This window comes from Aquarana catesbeiana, linkage group LG13 (assembly GCF_042186555.1).
Source record: "Aquarana catesbeiana isolate 2022-GZ linkage group LG13, ASM4218655v1, whole genome shotgun sequence".
Lineage (NCBI taxonomy): Eukaryota > Metazoa > Chordata > Amphibia > Anura > Ranidae > Aquarana > Aquarana catesbeiana.
The window spans coordinates 125,394,842-125,410,458 of record NC_133336.1 but is presented as its reverse complement, the minus strand read 5'-3'; the positions used below and the strand labels follow the sequence as shown (position 1 = coordinate 125,410,458).

The window sequence follows — 15,617 nt, the reverse complement described above, 5'->3', positions numbered from 1 at the left end:
GTGGGGGGTATCACAGTGGGCAGTATGCACAGCAGAGGAGTGTGGGGGGTATGACAGTGGGCAGTATGCACAGCAGAGGAGTGTGGAGGGTATGGCAGTGGGCACTATGTACAGGAGAGGAGTGTGGGGGGTATGACAGTGGACAGTATGCACAGCAGAGGAGTGTGGAGGGTATGCCAGTGGGCAGTATGTACAGGAGAGGAGTGTGGAGGGTATGATGGGGGCAGTATGTACAGGAGAGGAGTGTGGAGTGTATGATAGGGGCAGTATGTACAGGAGAGGAGAGTGGAAGGTATTATGAGGGCAGTATTTACAGGAGAAAAGTTTGGAGAGAAAGATAGTTGGCAGTATGTACAGGAGAGGAGTGTGGAGGGTATGACAGTGGGCAGTATGTACAGGAGAGGAGTGTGGAGGGTATCACAGTGGGCGGTATGTACAGGACAGGAGTGTGGATGGTATGATACTGAGCAGTATGTACAGGAGACGAGTGTGGAGGGTAAGACAGTGGGCAGTATGTACAGGAGAGGAGTGTGGAGAGTAAGACAGTGGGCAGTATGTACAGGAGAAGAGTGTGGAGGATATGACAGTGGGCAGTATGTACAGGAGAGGAGTGTGGAGGGTGTGACAGTGAGCAGTATGTACAGGAGAGGAATGTGGAGGGTATGACAATGGGCAGTATGTGCAGGAGAGGAGTGTGGAAGGTATGACAGTGGGCAGTATGTACAGGAGAGGAGTGTGGAGGGTATGACAGTAGGCAGTATGTACAGGAGAGGAGTGTGGAGGGTATGACAGTGGGCACTATGTACAGGTGAGGAGGATGAAGGAATCTGGGAAGGGAAAATGGAAAGGTTTGTGGAAGATGTTTAGGGACTGCATATTCGTTAAGCTTGCCATACATGAATTGAAATTAGGCCAATTAAGCAAAGACCAGCCGTAGTCGATCTATGTATGGGCTAGCTGGTTGCACACAAGTCAATCTATTAATCGACTTGAGTACAAGCAGCCTGTCAGGTTTCTCCCAAAACAATCAGTGCTGCCAGCTATAGTTAGTAACACTGATGATTGTATTGTGTGGGTAGGGAAGGATCCCCACTGGCAGAACACAATAACACTGCGGGAGTGATTCCCCCATCCACAGGTCAGCAGGTGAGAGGGTGTGTGTAGGGACAGGCTGGGAAGAGAGGTCTGTCAGCAAGGGGGTGTGAGGTGGTCATGGAGGGATATCAGTCAGCGGGTGGGGGGGCGGTAACTGGGAGTGATATCTTTTGGAGTAGGGTCTGTCACCTGCAGGTTGCGAAATGGTCACCTGTGATATAAGTTGAAGGGAGGTGGCTAACATGGGAATTGGCTGGGGACTGACCTGGTTGGTGGTGAGTGCGAAATGGAAGATGCGTTTCACGTTTCTTTCACACTTGCAGTAATGCTTACTGCCCTCTTAAAAGTGATCAGTGGTGTATTACTTTTCAACGAGTGGTATAGCAGCAGCTGACAGGCATTCATGAGGTGCTACTGCCACCTCCTTTTTTTACATTGCTGAATGGTAGTTTTACATTGTTGGACTATGCTGCTACTGCGAGCACGTTTGGCTTGCAGTTGCAGAGTGGCCCCATTGAAATCAATAGGCGAGTTTGACAGGCGGTGCTGCCTGTCAAACTTTGCAGGTTCCAAGCTGTCCATTGAGCTCAGTGCCTCTGACAAGAAGTGAGGAGGGGCACTGTGAGCTCATCATCTCAGTCTGCTGCAAACAGAGTGTGCAAGCTTGTATTTAAACTGGCTGCTCTGTATGTAGCTTCTGACAGGCTGCGCATGGAGCTCCGTATCTCCAGGACCATAGGTAATAGGAGCCCCAAATTTTGATCAGTAGTGGGGTGGACCTTCAGCTACCCACCCCCCAAATTTGGCCCCTGGTCACCGAGCCACGACCCTCGAAGTCGATCGTTATTTTTTTTTGTGATTTTTTTTTTTTTTAAATCAGCCTATCTTAAGGTAAGGGGCCTGGAGCTGCAGCTCCAATAGCCCCTATGTTAATGCTGTACTTTCCCATAGCCTTCTATTATGTCTTGAAGTTTTGGTGTGCTTTCGGAAAGCACATCAAAACCCCTGCAAGCAGGATGAATGTGGTGTTTTCTCTAGCTTCATTCCAATGATGAGTGGTTATGCCAGATTCAAACATTTTGGAAGGACTGTAAATCATATGCAATCGACCTTTATGTTTTTTTGCGCAATAAATCACACTGTTCTGCCTTCCCACCACCTGAACTGTGGATGATTGATGGAGCCCTGAGAAGGATAGTGAGGTCTCTTAGAAGAGTGCAGCTGGTCATACCTAGATCCACAGATCATACGGAGGCACATTTTGACCTTTGTTGTGAGGGTCAGTATGTTGAAGTGAGGGGGTTTTTTTGCTCCATTGGAGGTTTCTACTTACACACATCTTCAGTTCTTGTTTGATGTTTGCACTGGATGGAATACACATTATTTAGACATGGATTTAAATTGGACTTTGTTTATTTATTAAGACTTTGATTTATATTGTGTAGGACCCTCTAGTGTGTGCTAGAAGTTAGTACAGGGTGTGTTAGGATTTAGAGTAGGCAAAATATAGTTTGGCTCATAGCTAAGTCTGAGCCATGGAATCTGGGTCAGGGTTCAGTGAGGTCCAGGGCTGGATGACTCATCCTGGCAGTCCTCTGGTGCCTCCCCTGGTCTAGAAGGTTGGAGAATCTTCTAGAATTAGTGGGCGGTGGTTAGGAGGAGCTGCCTTGAATATTTATGAGGCTTCAGCCAATCCCCAGTAGTGGGATGGCAGAGGGCAGCAATTACCTCATAAATAAACATGGGCGACGACAGCAGGGCAGTCAGTTGGAAGATTGAGATACAGTCCTGAGGAGGCTGTCGCTGGCTCTCAGGGGTGCCCCCAGTCTGGGGGGGTTTCCTGCCTTAGGCCGGGGCTTGGGTACTGGAAGGATCCTGCCATAACACATGGGAGGAAGCCTTCCCTGGATGCACGGGAGCAAGAGAGGACAGCGTGAGTAGATAAGCACTTCCGGCCACATGTAGCCAGTCTCCCTGAAAACAGCAGTGTGCTTAAGTCTTTATCCTTCCCTGAGAGATCTCCTGAGAGTCAGCCGGGTGGGCTGGTGAAGAGTCTTTTGGGAGGACTGGTGTGAGAGTTAGTCCGGAGGGCTAGTGAAAGGGGCAGCTGCAGCCAGGTGCGTTGGCAGTGCCTGAAGATGTGGTTCTGAGAGCAGTGGCCACAGAGAAGAATGTAACAAGCTGTTTCACTACAGTTTTGTTACAAAACAAAGGGCTATGAGTTCCTGCCTGTAAGGGGCTATTGCTATAATCGGACTGGGAGCCTGTCAGATTATCCTACAGTGATTCAGCTGGAGCAAGCAAGTGTGTGCAGGAGGCAAGTGAAGGAGACTGTATATAGACTGTATATAGGAAGATGTCCCTGAAGTTTTGCTGAAAGTTTTGCTGAAGTAAAGTGGGCATCCCATAACCTCCCAAAACAAAGTCACAGACTCTTCTCTGACTCTAGGTGTTTGTGAAAATTCGAAAAAAACAACAGACCGACTCATGACTCATCAGCGACCTGGCAGGATACACTGTCAAGGGTCTGAGTCCTCATTGTGGTAGTCCACATCGAAGCAGGACACTAGGGTGCCCCCATATGTTTACCTAATGTAAGAGACAAATTCTACACTGTGTTGTGAAGTGTACATCCGACACTGTGATTTTTTAAATGTCAAAGGGTGCTGAGGCCCAGATTCCACCTCTGACTTGGCATATGTCTGCTCTCATAAAAGTACTGACACGTCACATTCTAGTTTTAATGGACCACTTTACCAAGTTTGCAGTGGCAGTGCCGATCTCAGACCAGATCACCAAGACAGTGAAGCAGATGGTGTGGAAGCACTTCTGCATCCTTATGGCTGTATGCAGAAAATACATTCAGACCAGGGGCCATGTTTAATAGAATTATACCAAGAATGCTGTTACTCAATAGGCTCAAACAAGTCACTAGCATAGTGAATTGGGGGGGGGGGGGGGCATTATAGCGCTAGCTATATGCACAGCTAATTTCTCAGTACACACAAGCAGCTCAGAAAAGTATACGGTTCTCCTGTATTTTCCCCCACTATGTGGATATTTAGTTATATCTGCACTCAGTGCCATGTATATCATCACATAATGTCACAATGCAAAGATCTAAGTTAACACTAATGTTGTTGTTAATAATACTATTAATGTGTGGTACTTTTTTAAATATGTGGTTGTAAGGGTAATTAATACTGCAAATACAGTTGTGGTCTTCATAAAAGCCCACTTGTATAAGTTTAAGATTGTTATAGTTCTTTTATTGTCATATGTTGCTTTATGACAGTTCCATTCTTGTCCTTGTAGGAGACATCTACAGCATCACCAGTAATTCTGCGGGTGGATTCAAAAGGTTATTACTTGTACTGGACTTTTCAGAGTAAGGTGAGAAAGAAGATTAGGTGGTTATTTAATGTGTGCTCTACTGAGTTTTTTTGTTTCTTGGGCAACATACAATCTTCTGGTTTCTCTCTAGCTCCTGTTCAATATATTGTAAAACCTCCACAAATGCACCACAAAGAGAAGTCTTCAGTATTAAAATACGTACTGTATACAGTCATGAACAATGTTGGGACATTGAAGGGGAAGTGAAGATGTTTACAGACTTTCTTCGACCAACATTAAAACAAAATCATGGCAAACTGGCGGTTTCTGTGTCAAATGTGGCCCACTCCTTTGTAGCCCTCAGCCACTCTAATGCCCTCTACACACGGTCGGATTTTCCGATGGAAAATGTTCGATGGGAGCTTGATGTCGGAAATTCCGACCGTGTGTAGGCTCCATCGGACATTTATTATCTGAATTTCCATCACACAAAATTTGAGATCTGGATCTCAAATTTTCCGACAACAAAATCCGTTGTCGTAAATTCTCATCGTGTGTACACAATTCCAACGCACAAAGTTCCACACATGCTTGGAATCAAGCAGAAGAGCTGCACTGAACTTAATTTTTCTCGGTTCGTCGTACGTGTTGTACGTCACCGCGTTCTTGACGTTCGGAATTTCCGACAAGATTTGTGTGACCGTGTGTATGCAAGACAACATCCGTCAGAAAAAATTTTGTTGTCGGAATGTCCGATCGTGTGTAGGGGGCATAAGCATTTAAAATCAATAAAATCCTCAAACTATTATATTGCTCACTAATACTACAGTTTATTTGACAAGATTGTAGATGAGAATCTATAGTAAAGGCTTTATTGCACCTTTAGTAATTTATTATTTTGTTTTCATGTATATATTTTTTCCCAGACAATTAGCCATATAGAGTTTGTGAGGTAAACACACACATATCAATTAGCTGGCACAGACTACAGCTCTTTCTGGTGTCAAGCAGTTTTCCAGGTCATCTGGGGGATATAATATGTTCTGAATCTACCACAGAGCCTCCTCCCAGGTGATCTGCCATGTGCAGCTTCTTGCAGATCTTCCCCCAGTAAAAAATGGGCACAGTAAGTCTACTGGTATCTTTAAATTCACGTAAACAGATGTCTATTCTTAAGTTCAAGACTTTTATTGTCTATTCACAATTACCCAATATAAGCCCAGTAACCCTGCACCTGTGATCTTGTTTGTCACTAATTTTCCTAAGCTTATATGCATAGGTCTTATGTGTGCAACCAGTGGATCTTGTCCAAAAACTCAGTTACAGCCTCTGAATTTGAGCGGGGCTTTTTTTCTGGCAGAACGGCATTCCGCCACCTTTGGCACCAGTCCTGTTCTTGCCACTCACTGCTGTCACTTGTAAACACAGAAGCTCAGCGCAGTTCTCTCAGCAGCGCACACAGAACCCTCCCTGTCCTGCATATCTCCCTAACAACCACAGCCAGTGGCGTAGGTGAGGGAGTGATACCTCAATCCAGTAGGTGCCGGCATGCCCAGAGTTTCTTTTGACCATCTAGTGTCGCTGAGAGTGGTCTGTAAACTATGGGCTTTTGGCAGGCAGGAGAGGCTGATTGATCTGACATGACTACCAAGAAGCTTAGGCCTAACTAAACTTCCACTTATTTAAACCATAACAAACCTTGCCCCCCCAAAAATACACATAGACCATTTTAAGTTGGAAGTAGGGCAAGGCCACAGCTTTATTGAAAATATCGCTATAACAACCTTCAAAATAGCAATAACCATGCCGGTCACGGTTATACCGTGAGCATCTATAAACAAACCGTCTAGTCTAAGAGGCCAGTCTCCACCATCAGTGCGAGACAGGCATTAAATTGACCCTGTAATTCAACTTGAGGGCTTAGCCCATAAAGTAATACCAATTGCTGGCAAGGTAAAACTGCCAAGGAAGCTGTGACGAAACACACAACAGGTGGGTGGGTGGGAAACTCTTGTGACGTCAAATTCTCCGGAATTAGTGGGACGTGCCTCTGCATACTATTTTCTAAAGTTCAGGCTCCACCCTATCACCTCGTGCCATTGTAGCCAATCCCAGCTCAGCCACTCCGACTCCCTGATTAGGTTGACGCCCCGCTTGGTTGCCAAGCATCCAGCAGTCGAGGCTCCCTTTCCTTAGTGCGGGGCGGGTCAAGGGGCCTTCATGACTGCTGAGAAGATTAGGCTTAACTAAACTTCCACTTATTTAAACCATAACAAACCTTGCCCCCCCAAAATACACATAGACCATTTTAAGTTGGAAGTAGGGCAAGGCCACAGCTTTATTGAACATATCGGTATAACAACATTCAAAATACCAATAACCATGCCGGTCACAGTTATACCGTGAGCATCTATAAACAAACTGTCTAGTCTAAGAGGCCTGTCTCCACCATCAGTGCGAGACAGGCATTAAACTGACTCCGTAATTCAACTTGAGGGCTTAGCCCATAAAGTAATACCAATTGCTGGCAAGGTAAAACTGCCACACGCAAGTCAGTGGTACACTGACTAGCGCCCCACTGCAGCCAGCGCTTGCGCGATACAACCAACGAGGCCTAGATTGAAAATGTCAATGCCAATCTCGTTCAAATGGACCCCATCAGGTCGCAGTAAATCACTGTTTTCCCCTTCCAGCTGCCACAATACCACCGATACAGCGAACGAACTTCGAAACTCGAGCATTCACCTTGCACTGAAAATGCTCCAGGCTCACACCTGGGGTGCGGTGAGCCCAGACCAGGTGGGGGACAATTTCAAACCAGACAACAGTCAGGTTAATGAATGTGGCACAGAAATGAGCAATGTCACATTTAATTGACGAAATGAGGTCCACAGAACGAGACAGGCCTACGTAATTTCCCCCAGCGTGGATGATAAGAGCAATCAGACCTTGTACAAATCTTCTAAGATTCAACAGTTCAGGCAACATTTGCGCCCAACGAAGCCCATGGAAGCCACACCAGCGTATTCTGGCAACCGCGAAAGGAAGCCCAAGGTTTCCCCCACAGAGTCTTTTGGAGGCACGCCGGGCAGCCCAGTAAACAAAAGAATCTCCGATGATCCAAACCCGAACTGGAGGGGAACCTGAAATCAACATAAAAGTTGAGGACGAACATACAGGGAAAAACGAGAAGAATCCCACCTACCCAGGTGCTGCAGCTCCTCGTCTGAAAAACCCATCCCATGCGCAGCGGTGGCTGCGCCAATGCGAAAGTAGTGCGTGGAGAAAAAAGCAAAGGTGGAAAACCTGAAATAACTGAAACCTGCTGAGATTGGAGGAATCAGCATGAACAAGATAAACAGAAGCAGGAGGGCAGACAGAAGAAAAAGAAGAAGACAAGCGAACCGGGCAAAAGGGGCCCCCTCAGACCTTGAGGACAATGCGCTTACCTCTGGAAGACTAGTCTATTTTAGAAGAAGGCAAAAGAATAGACAAAAGAATCCAAGGTAAGTACATTCTCGACCAAAACTCCACCCAAGGAATGTCTATCCTTGGAGACCAGCTCGCTGTTCCGAATGGCACTAAAGAATGTCCAGGAAAAGGCAAGCTGGAAAAGGAGACTCTCGTAGGAGGAGAAACAAACCCTAGGTAAGATAGACAAAATACTTGTCAGAATTTGGACCGACACTGGGCGGGGAAGCAAGTCAGACGTCTCCATCCTCGCAAAACCCTCCGAACGACAAAATCCCTGGTGATATCTTCCCAGCCAAGGAGCCTGAACCAAAAGGAGAGAGCAGAGAGAGCAGTACCCACCGACGAACCAGAGACCTTCTTCTCTTGCAGGTGGACCAGGTAGGAGAAGAGAGCCAAGCGCCTGTCCTGTGGGGAAGAAAGGAGGAACTTACCGCCAAGCACAGACACCTATTCAGACCAAATCCGACAATAGGCCACCCACGTATTTGGAGAGAGTGAGGCACCGACATGGCTCAACAAGCTTTGGAAATGAGGGTCCACAAGAACTTCGGGCAAGGGAAGCCCACTGGAGAAACATTCGGGGCCAACGAGCGGAAACAGTCGAACTGTGAACGAGAAAGGGAATCAGCGATAGCACTAGAAACACCAGAGACGTGTTTTGGCCTAAATCACACATTCAATTGTAAACATCTAAGAACCAAGAAATGCAACAGTGAGACTACGGGGGGAGGGAGAAATGCGTGGATTGGCAGTTAACAACCTGTACCACAGTCCAAAAAATCACACTCCTGTTCCGCAATTCCACCCCCAACAATTCCACTGCCATCACGATGGGAAAGAGTTCCAACAATGTCATGTTCCGTAACAAATCTAGTTGGGCCCAGGGTTCAGCGGACCAAGCCCCTTGGAAGAAGGCACTGAAACCCCAGGGGCCCGATGCGTCCATGTATAATTCCAACTGCAAGTTAGGCGCTTCCTCCAGCTGCCAGCAGGAATGACCATTATAGGTCTGCAAGAAGGAAAGCCACACATCCAAATCATCACGCATAGGCTTAGTTATGCATACGTAATGATGAGGGGCCGCTATGCCCTTCATAGCCCATGACAGCCTCCGACAGATGGCCCTGCCCATGGGAAGCACTCGGTAAGCAAAGACAAGATGTCCCAACAGGGATTGAAGCTGCTCGAGCCGGAGCTTCCTGGCGTCCCTAGCGAATCACACCAATGCCTTAAGTTTAGCCAATTTATCCGCCGAGGCCGGAAGAGCATTTCCACCGAATCAATTTAGATACCTGAAAAAGGACAAAACAGGGGACGGGCCCAAAATAGTAGCATGATATGGCACAACCCATGGGGAGGCACATATCCACATAATAGCTGTCCTGGACCCCTCCTTGTCAATACCGTCGTTAGCAGAAGAACCCGACGGAAAGGAAAGGTGATGGATAAGTCGGAATTTGCCAGGATCTTTTTTAGGCACCACGCCAAGCGGGGAAACCCATAAGTTGTGATAGGGAGAGAGGTCAAACGGACCCGCCATGAGGCCCATTAGCAACTCTTGTTCAATTTTGTCAGCAACCACGGACTCGAACCGCGCCGCAGAGTTCAAATACTGGCTTTCGTTAAACATCCAGCAGATGCCTTTTTTGGACGCTGCCGACGCTCCAGCGAGAGCGCCGGCAGGGGACTGAAAGGTGGTCGGTCTATGAGGGCACATGAGTAGCAGCCAAAGACTCCCATCCTGGCAGTCAAAACGCAGTTCTTGCAGGCGGCCATCCTCTGGCAAAACCGCATGTCATAATTGAACCAGCACTGCCTGCCATACGTTTTGTACACCCCCCAAATGAGATCCAGGTATCTGAAGAGGGAAGGGCCCAGCTCCTGGAACTTCTCACAGAGCACCTCTGCATAGGCACAGAAACCCTGCAGCCAGTTCCCAAATGTGCGAGGAAGCTGCTTCGCCTTTTCAGCCTGAACTTTCACATCGGTTATACCTATCCACTGTCTCCTTGTCAAACGGCACCAGCGTCAGTATGTCAATGAATTCACGGTGCCAAATTTTTTCTTTGACGTCCTGCGGCAGGTGCAAACCCACTGGTGAAACAGGCCACAGAACGCCACCCAGGTGAAAACCTGACTCCGGGGATGATGAGGGCGCCACGTCTGGCGTAACGCCCAAATGCATCAACGCCGATTTAACTGCCGCAAGGATGAGGTCGTCTGCAGAAACAGCTACCCCACACCACCCCACAGTCATACTCATGCAATGGCGGCTGAGCAGGGGAACTCAGCGGAGGTCCATCAGGTGTTGCATTTTGCCGCAGGTGGTCACTGGCAGGAGGAGCTGGAGGCGGATGCTGAAGCCCAGGCGACAGACAGCTGATCCTGGGAGGAGGTGCAGATGGAAGAGAAGACTCACCTAGCAGTGCTGGAGCCTCCTGCCTCAAGTGACCAGTGAACCCATGCAGATGAATGGCGGCATTGTCACTTGGGGAGGCGATGGAACGAGCAGCAGGAGCAGATGAGGAGCCAGGAAGCGGGCAGAGGTGGGCCTGGGAGCCAGGAGCCTCCCGCAGAGGAGCTGAGCCATCACCCACACAGGTACCAACGCCCACGCGCCCCGCGGCGCCATGCGAGGGGGGAAGGCAGAGAGGCTGGGGGTAGAACCAGGGAGCGGGCAGAAGCCAGACAGGGAGCTGGAAACTTCCTGCTGTGAGGAAGGGCGAGCCCCAACATCATTTTTGGCGCCCGCGTGCTGCGTGGCATTGTGGGAGGGGAGAGAAGCACCAGCAGCAGCTCCCGCCCTGCCGGGCGCCGGGAGCTGAGCACCTGGTACAGTCTGTGGACGGGGTGCGGTGTGAGCCCGAGTGGCTACCCGACGGTGACCGGCAGATTTCAGCAGGGCTCTGGGGCTCCTAGAGCGGGGGAGATGCTGCCGAGCTGCCTGCAGAGGCCTAGGAGAGTCGCAGCCGTGGCTGGGAGTATGTTGGGAACCACGAGCAGTGCAGGGCTGGGGGGTGAGCAGAGGAGGCAGTACCATCAATGCCAGTGGCTCCCCTATCCTCCCTAGAAGCACGAGTTGCGGTCCTAGGTGGACGGGTGGCCCCACGGGCCCTTGAAGCTGGCAGCCTGCAAGCCTCGGCTGCATCCACGGGTGGTGAGGTGAGTCCGCCTGGCCCCTTTCAAGCAGATCCCTGACCCTCTCAATCAAGGCATCGGTGTCCATGGCGAGTCCGGCAGGAACGCAGGGGAGGCCAACTCTTGTGACGTCTAATTCTCCGGAAGCAGTGGGACGTGCCTCTGCGTAGCTTTTTCTAGAGTTCAGGCTCCACCCCATCACCTCGTGCCATTGTAGCCAATCCCAGCGGAGCCACTCCAACTCCCTGATTAGGTTGACACCCCGCTCCAGCAGTCAGGGTTCCCTTTCCTTAGTGTGGGGCGGGTCAAGGGGCCTTTATCATCCTCCTGCTCAAGTTCTGCCCACCAATGGGCAGCAGGCGACAACAGACTGCACACTGCAGGCGGCCTCCTCTCTCCTCCCCTCTAGTCTGCACAGGTACATTCTATTATACTGGTACCTGAGAATAATGAGTAGAAATAAAAAGCAGGCTTTCCACACAGCAGAAGAACGAGGGAGAAAGATAGAGCCCTGTGTACAGTAATGCCACGTACACATGGTCGGATTTTCTGATGGGAAATGTTCGATAGGAGCTTGTTGTCGGAAATTCTGACCGTGTGTAGGCTCCATCGGACATTTTCCGTCGGAATTTCCGACAAACAAAATTTGAGATCTGGTTCTCAAATTTTCTGACAACAAAATCCGTTGTCGTAAATTTCGATTGTGTGTACACAATTCCGACGCACAAAGTTCAGCGCATGCTCGGAATGAAGAAGAAAAGCCGCACTGGCTATTGAACTTCATTTTTCTCGGCTCGTCGTACGTGTTGTACGTCACCGCGTACTTGACGTTCGGAATTTCCGACAAGATTTGTGTGACCGTGTGTATGCAAGACAAGTTTGAGCCAACATCCGTTGGAAAAAAAACATGGATTTGTTGTCAGAATGTGCGATCGTGTGTACACGGCATTAAACTCAGCAGTTTCTTCTAAAAGAAAGAACTAACTTGGTGAAAAACTTTATTTTACAGGAGGCTGGGAGGGAATAGTTTCTACAGAAGGGATGGACTGGGAGATTCACACGGGGCGATTATCTGTGCCCCGTGCAGGGCAATGTTTTACCGGAACAAGGATGTACAGGTGTTCCATGCATCCCTGTACTGGAAGTCCCATTGTTATCTAGTGGTACAAAGGGGCTGTATGGACACAGCTGATGTTCCCAATGTGACATCGGTGTGGGGGTGTACAGCCCCGAAGCACTCAGGGTGAGTTCAGGGACAAGCACTCACACCCTCCTGTACAGGGCACAGATCAAATCATCCATGTGAATAAGGGTTTAGGGCTGTGGGGGTGATCTTTACTGGAGGTGGTGGGGGGTTGGGGCTGCTGTGTAAGATCTGAGCTGGGGTGGATATGGGCTTGAGGAGAGGGGTTTGTACTGGCTGGAGGGGGTCATTTTTGGCTGTATCCTGTACAGTGACCTGGGCACCACTTACTGCACTCTCTGCATTACTTACTCCTGATCCCTGCACTCTCTGCATTACTTACCCCTGACCATCCATTCTGTGCATTATGTACTTCTGACACCTGCATTCTCTGCATTGTCCTTTACTCGGTGCGTTACTTTAAGACCCTCCTACTTATTCATTTGTCCACACCCACCATTTGATGTAGCACGCTTTTTCCATGCGTGGGGGGGGGGGGGTTCATGGTTGAGTTCGTGCACCTATTCTCTAGGGAAAAAAACTTATGCGGTTAATGAGTATCATGCTTCCTCTTTCCAGGCTCTTACAGACAAGTGCTGCCTGTAGCAGAGACTGTACTGAGCTTCATGTAACCAAGTGTAGCCTCATATCACACTGGCTACGTGTAGACATCACCCAGGTCCCCTAATGAGAGAGACTCTGCATCCAGCACCCATGTGTATGAGCTCTTCAGTTATTTATAGTGACTACATTCCTTCAATGGTTATGCATTCACACTAAAGCCACAAAGGATATTGTTTCCATATGCAACTGTGGGACGTATTATAATAATAATGCATATATATATATTTGTATTTTTATATTTTTAGCCACAAGATGGGGCTTTAGGCAAAACAGGTTGCTTACAGGTCTCCATAGTTCAACATTAAATGCATCCCCAAAAGTGAATGAGTAAGAGCAGTTGCCTTCATCCACCTCCTCTCCCTCCCTTTAGAAGATTCCATTTAAAGTTTCAATCAGAGACAGATTATATGAAAGGAATGGGCTTTTACTGTGCCATCTCTGTAGAAAGACCCATCGATCTCTGATAATCCTGTGCCTTTGTTGTACTTTTGCATTATTCATTTATTTGTAAAATTAACTGATACAAAACATTATTAAAATGTATTAACTATACAAATAAAATACAAGTGATTCAAAACCACTATAATGACCTTTTAATGTAAACAAAAGTACCCTTCTGTACATATCCATTCCATTAAAATATGTTTTCCTTAAAGTTTATGAATGATATTAGAAATCCACACTAACACTAAAATCCCTGTATCTACAGACATCCACAATCTAACACTAACCTTTCTAGCCCTGTAATGAAGAAATCAGTATACATACCTTTTTTGAAGCCGATCTGACCCGATCCCACGCTGAGCTGTGGCTTCGCTGTGGAGGTGGGTGCAGAGGACACAGCCGACAACAGAAGCCCCATCATTGGGTGACGTCACTCCCCATTCATTTTACAGCCATTGTCGGCTGTGTCCTCTGCAGAGTTTCCGCTGCTGGATACCAGACCAGATCGGCTTCAAAAAAAGGTATGTATACTGATTTCTTCTTTTCAGGGTTATATAGTTACATAGTTACATAGTTAGTCAGGTTGAAAAAAGACACAAGTCCATCTAGTTCAACCATAAAAAAATAAATAAATAAACTAAAAAATATCATACAATCCCATATACCCAATCCTATACCCACAGTTGAGCCAGAGGAAGGCGAAAAAATACCCCAGAAAAGCAGGATCCAATTTGCTACAGCAGGGGAAAAATTTCCTTCCTGATCCCAGTGAGGCAATCGGATTTTCCCTGAATCAACTTTACCTATAAATGTTAGTACCCACCCAGTTATATTATGTACATTTAGGAAAGAATCCAGGCCTTTCTTAAAGCAATCTACTGAGCTGGCCAGAACTACCTCTGGAGGGAGTCTATTCCACATTTTCACAGCTCTTACTGTGAAGAAACCTTTCTGTATTTGGAGATGAAATCTCTTTTCCTCTATATGTAAAGAGTGCCCCCTTGTCCTCAGTGTTGACCGTAACGTGAATAACTCAACACCAAGTTCACTATATGGACCCCTTATATATTTATACACGGTGATCATATCGCCCCTTAACCTCCTCTTCTCAAAAGTGAATAAATTCAGTTCCTCTAACCTTTCCTCATAGCTGAGCTCCTCCATGCCTCTTATCAGGTTGGTTGCCCTTCTCTGCAGTTTCTGAAGTTCCTGATATCCTTTTTGAGAACTGGTGCCCAAAACTGAACTGCATATGCCAGATGAGGTCTTACTAATGATTTGTACAGGGGCGAAATTATATCTCTCTCTCTCTGGAGTCCATACCTCTCTTAATACAAGAAAGGACTTTGCTCACTTTGGAAACCGCAGCTTGGCATTGCATGCTATTGTTGAGCTTATGATCTACCAAAACCCCCAGATCCTTCTCCACCATTGATTCCCCTAGTTGTACTCCCCGTAGTATGTATGATGCATGAATATTCTTAGCCCACAAGTGCATATCTTTACATTTATCAACATTAAACCTCATCTGCCACATAGTCGCCCAATTAGACAGTGCATTGAGTTCGGCTTGTAAATTGGAGACAGCCTGTAAGGACGTTATTCCACTGCATAGCTTAGTGTCATCTGCAAAAACAGAAATTTTACTTTTAATCCCAGACCCAATATCATTTATGAAGATATTAAAAAGAAAGGGTCCCAGCACTGAACCTTGGGTTACACCACTGATAACCTGATAACTGATAACCATTAAGAGTAAGAATCTTTAACCACTACTCTCTGAATTCTGTCTGGGTTGGATAGGTTAGTGTTATATCATGGAACATATACTTAGCTGAGGCCATTACATCTAAATCCATTCTAACAATCTATTAGTCATCTGTCTGTAACTGGGCACAGCTAACGCCTTCTTTCTTCCTATCAATAAGAACAACAAAAGATTGGTCACACACAGATTTTCCACCAAGTTGAAAAATCTGTGTAAGCAACAATGTACTTAAAATCATATAGCTGAAATCCCTTGTTAAGGGCCCCTAGGGTAACCCTAAGTATCCCAATCCCTACTGCCATGTTGCATTAGAAATTGCTTTAACAAAACACTGTAATAATGCAAACTATTGTAGTGTATTCTACACTATTTAACGTGTTAATATGCAACTTACTTAAAGTATAAGTTCACCCTAACACTAAAATCTGTAAATCTACAGGCATCAACTATTTAAGACTAACCTATTTAGCCCCGTAAAGAAGAAATCACTATACATACCTTTTTTGAAGCCACTTCAGTCCGGTCTCTCATACAGCCCCGGCTCGGAGACCACTGATG

The 15,617-nt window shown here is 47.1% G+C and overlaps 1 protein-coding gene across 2 annotated transcripts in view; it reads left to right on the top strand.

The window, feature by feature from the left end:
- The window catches only part of PLCB2 (phospholipase C beta 2), a 405,331-nt gene that overhangs the window by 94,335 nt on the left and 295,379 nt on the right, over positions 1-15,617 (top strand). For both annotated transcript variants that reach the window (XR_012237122.1, XM_073609959.1), the window contains exon 2: positions 4,411-4,488. Coding sequence is in view for 1 of the 2 variants with exons in the window: in XM_073609959.1 (XP_073466060.1) it covers positions 4,411-4,488 (78 nt within the window). In the remaining variant the exon portion in view is untranslated. The remainder of the gene's footprint in view (positions 1-4,410; positions 4,489-15,617) is intronic.